At 41.6% G+C, this 4,748-nt stretch overlaps 1 protein-coding gene across 1 annotated transcript in view; it reads left to right on the top strand.

Annotated features, from left to right (window-relative positions):
* Positions 1 to 118: 118 nt before the first annotated feature.
* Positions 119 to 4,748, top strand: part of LOC107672183 (neuritin-like protein) — a 14,979-nt gene continuing 10,349 nt past the window's right edge. The window contains exons 1-2 of the mRNA XM_016465273.1: positions 119 to 191; positions 241 to 393. Of these exons, the coding sequence (XP_016320759.1) occupies positions 119 to 191; positions 241 to 393 (226 nt within the window). The remainder of the gene's footprint in view (positions 192 to 240; positions 394 to 4,748) is intronic.

Genomic DNA, 4,748 nt, shown 5'->3' with positions numbered 1-4,748 from the left:
GAAGAGACGAGCCTCTGGAGTGGCGGCCATGATGGGACGAGACTCTGGAGTGGCGGCCATGATGGGACGAGACTCTGGAGTGGCGGCCATTTTGTGATGAGGCTCTGAACTGGCAGCCATGTCAGGACAAGACTCTGGAATGGCGGCCATGATGGGAAAAGGCACCTCTGACTGCCTCCCGTTGTGGGCAAGTACACAAATGCCCCAAAAGACAGGTGCTCTGTGCCAAACCTCCTCCAGGTGCTGATGGGCTCATCAAAGGCATAGGTAAACAGGTCCTTGAGAGCCGCATTTTTGTAGCCCAGCCCCTCTGCAGCACTCCAAAACTCCCTGGCAAATTCCCTCAAATTATTCCCCTCTTGCTGGAGGGAACTCAAGGCTTCCACTTGAAGCGTACATTGGTAGAGTGCATTGCTGGCAGTGGAGGCTAGTAGTTGGAGGTAGCCCATTCAACGCTGAGTCCTCATTAGGCTGTTTCGTTCTGTCAGGGAACTGGAGAGAAATGAGGCGAGGACTCAAATGCAGGAACGAATGGGCATTTATTAATAGTAAAAACCAAACAAAACTAACAAAAACTACCCAGAGGGGGGAAAACAGGCAGGCAGGCAGGCAGGCCAAGACAGGGCACAGCACGGCAAGACAAGGCAAGGCAAGGCCAGGGGAACATACACACATATGACAATGACTCTCAGACATAAACAACGAAACAGCACAGGACTGCAAACACAAGGAGAATATATAGGGAGACAAACGAGGAGGGTAACAAGGGAGACACAGGTGGAGTAACTGAAACAATAATGAGATAACAGGAAGGGCAGTGTAAGACAATAGACAGGAGAGCACATGGCACCAACAACAAACAACAAGCCATGTGCTCAACAAACAGACACAGTGACCTCTGGTGGTCATCTAAGGCACACCAGCTGAATACTGTGACAGTAGGATTATAAAAATGGAATAATTATAATTATAGACATCATGCTTGATGTGGATGGCTAACAGGAGAAGAGGATTGACATTCTGTATTTAATCTGTTGTGTGAACAGGACAGTTCAAAAGCAGGGTTGCCAGGTCTGTGAAACAAAATGGCCAATGACTCTAGCCCACATGTAATACAGCTCGAAATATGCCACTCCCATACCTAAAAAACATATTTTACAGTCACTGTTGTGCATTGTAATACACAATTTCAACTTGAAATCACTAGTAGTAATTAAAAGTAGTAATAAAAAGTAGCTCAATTGTAGGGGTGCGCCAATCCGATATTCAGGATCGGTATCGCTCCGATACTGGCATTTTCTGCAGGATCGAGGTATCGGTCAGACGCGACCGATTAAAATCCGAGTGCGTATACTATTCTGTGTTATTGTTAAGCCCCACGAAAGGCACAAAACATTATAAAGCACCATGAAGTTTCCGTGCACTATATTTCAAGTGTTCTGATACCGTTCCATAGAATAATGTGAGGTACAGATGAATATTTAAGTAATTAAATTCAAGTTCTCTAAACTCTTCTCTCCACTGCGGCTGTCAGTCATCCTCCATTCAGTATTCAAACTGCGTGTCGCGTTCGGTTATGACAGTCAAGATGACGAAACTCTCTCTAGGATGATACAATGTTCCTATTATTATACTTGATCTGTAGATAAACATCAGCGGTTTTGCATAAAAGGACTTTATCTTGCTGGAGTTTATAGCTAATTCTAAATCATGTTACTTTCTACCGGGTGTCTGTTAGAGATCACTATACACTGGAGTACAGAGCACTATGAATTGTTCTTCACGCGCACAGTAACTAAAATTTAAAACTGTTAAAAGAAAAGGCTCAGTAAACTAACGCACAGATTTAATACACTATGCATCAGAATCTCTTCCCTTTGTGCTTTGAACTTCTCTATGCGGAGCGCTGCGCGCTGTGACTTTCCCCCACTAAATAATGTTTTTTCTCTAAATGTTTAGATTTTATAAAATTATTATGAACATTTTTGTAGAGTAACTTTTGCTGCTGAATTATCCACTAAACTAGGTTATAATAGTATTTTTCTCATAGATTATGATTATATATTTTTTAATTTGTTATTTTTCTTTATAATGAACTTGTCTATACTTAGTAGATTGTGTGTAATACACAAAAGAGTGATGATCCGGTCAACACACACTGAGGTATATATAAAAAAAAAACTGTGCTGGTATCGGATCGGTATCGGTATTGTCCGATACTCAGAACTTTTGGTATCGGATCGGGATCGGTTCTGAAAAAATGGTATCGTGCCACCCCTACTCAATTGCACTGGAAAACTTTGGACGTGGCAACCCGGTGTGAGAGTCACACTTGTTATTAAATAAGGTTTTTAATCCCAAACACTGACTGTGTGAAATCACACCCTGTTTATACTGCTCTTGTCCATTCTGGTATCAACCACCTTACATTTCTTGTAGAATGTCACTAGGAAATAAGTTACATTACAAAAGTAAAATGAATTTTAATGCTTAATAGCTACAGTATACACATGAAGTCAAATGCAGACCAGAAGATTTTATTTTCCAGATTAACTGAAACGCTGCTGTGGTGGTTTAACAGATTAAAGTTGTATTTGATGTGGAAATTATTTTAATTGGGTCTTTACTGCTAAGCTCTTCCAACAAGTCCAAATCTGAATCTAATTTAAACTGCATTTAAGGGGAGTGTCTCGGTGAAGGAGTTCTTCTCTGTAGTTCTTGTGATCGGTGTAGGTATATCAGTGACCTTGTTCTGGAAAGATAGCAGCTGTCAAATGAATGCCAATGGATATGATATCTCTTTTCCAGGCCTTTTTGTGAGTGTCTGAGTCTCTCACTTTTATGAAATCACTGAACCCTTGCATCTTCTGTTCCAAGAGAGATAATGAAGAGATACAAAAGTCTTGGCTCATTTGGTCCGTTACTCCTCTTCCTTCCACCTTTTTAAAGTGACACATGACCGCACGTGTGAGTGATTGTAACAAACGTTTGTAGGTCGGGAAGAAGGAGGCGGGAACCGGCGGATATTTAAATAAAACTTTAATAAAATAAACACAAAACAGCGCGACAGCCCCTCGCGGACGACTGTCGCGCACAAACAAAACCAAAACACAAAATAAAGTCCAGGCCTGGTCCTCTCTCGTCTTTCACTGTCGTCACTCCTCCTTTTTATCCTTCCGGAGCTCCTCCGTGAGACTCGAGACCGGTGAGTGGTGCAGGTGTCGCTCATTATCAATTACTCCACCGGCCTCGCTCCGTTCCCACGGCTCTCGGCCCCGCCCCACTCGTCCCAGTGATTTTGTTATTGTGGTAGTCGCGTCGCCTCCTCATGATCAAAGCCAGTGTTGAGCACATTAGCGTTGGGAAAGACGCTCCCTGCCTTTGTTTCTCTCATCTCTCCCCAACTCTCTCCCATCTCCAAATGAAACCGCAATCCCACGGGGTCTGCAAAATTTTGTAAACTCTTGGGAATTGTGCATGTTTATATGTGTTACATCTCTCTGAGTATTTGAGGGCATGTGCGTGAGAAAAACATTCGTTAGAGCAAAATAAAAAGATTCCTTTTAATATGCATCTTTCCACCTCTGGCTTTTGAAATATCCAGCAAGCAAGGATAAGTTTTGTTTCTTTTAGGTTGTGCTGCTGGTTTGTCTCTTATGCCACACAAAGTGTAAAATGAAGTGAGCTTTGGTGTCTTGGTAGATATAACTCACTGCCACAACTACTGAACACAATAAGGAGAAAAGGTCTGTACTAACAAGCAGAAACCCGTCTCCCACCTCTTTTTGAGCTCCATTTTGTTCCAATTAGTCCTCCTCACCTGGAGGACCACCTCATAGTGCGTCAAGTTGATTTTTCATCCTTGTTAAAGAAGATTACGTTTATACTTGTTTAAAAAAAAAAAAAATGTTTTATTCAGATTCAATAGCAAAATGTTCTGTCCCAATTTACAGTGCATATCTCTGTATCACATCCAGTCACTTTCCTCCCAGTTTTATGAAAGAAATTAACAGCTAGCGAATGCACTTCTCATCCCCCGCAGCCTCCCTCCATTCAGTGTTCTGGGAGTGAAGGTGTGAATGGAAAACCGGAGAGGTTAACCAATCACTTGGAAAGGGGACTTTGCTGGCATGAGCTAATTATCAGAATTTGTTTGTGCTATTGCAGGCGGCTTCACTGGAAGCCCTGTTTCAGAGTTAGCTCGGGGAATAGAGGCTCTCCTCGCCTTTCGCACGCTATACTGTCACTGCTAGGATTATTAGCTTGTCGTCCCTAACGATGCTACGCAAGAGAGGGCCACAGTTACTATAGAAAAAGTTGCCATAGTGCAGCAATAAAACTTTGCAGCAATGCCCCCACTGCCTCTAATTTTAAACAAAGTAACAGTTCTTTCATTCTGCAGAGTTGTGCAATCAGCATGTGCCTAATGTGTCCCACTGAAACTTGGTTAGATGACAGTGAATTCAATTTGCACCATACAGGAAGATTTATCTTTAGCTTTATCTTAGGTGCTTCTATTAAATTTGCACTAAATGGTGAAGATTTGGTTTAATACTATGGTTGCAAAACAACCATTATCCATTTATAAACGATAAGCACATCATGCAATATCCCAGGTGACAAATTAAGGTTATAAAAACATTGTGGGAACATTATTTTGAAATGTTGAAATAAAATGTTGAAATGCCCAGTTTTCTTGTTGCAATTGTAGCATTATTTAAAAATCAAATAAAAATAAATTATTTATA

This window comes from Sinocyclocheilus anshuiensis, unplaced genomic scaffold (assembly GCF_001515605.1).
Source record: "Sinocyclocheilus anshuiensis isolate Anshui unplaced genomic scaffold, SAMN03320099.WGS_v1.1 scaffold997, whole genome shotgun sequence".
Taxonomy (NCBI): domain Eukaryota; kingdom Metazoa; phylum Chordata; class Actinopteri; order Cypriniformes; family Cyprinidae; genus Sinocyclocheilus; species Sinocyclocheilus anshuiensis.
The sequence above is the reverse complement of the archived record's forward strand: the minus strand, read 5'-3'. Positions and strand labels throughout refer to the sequence as shown.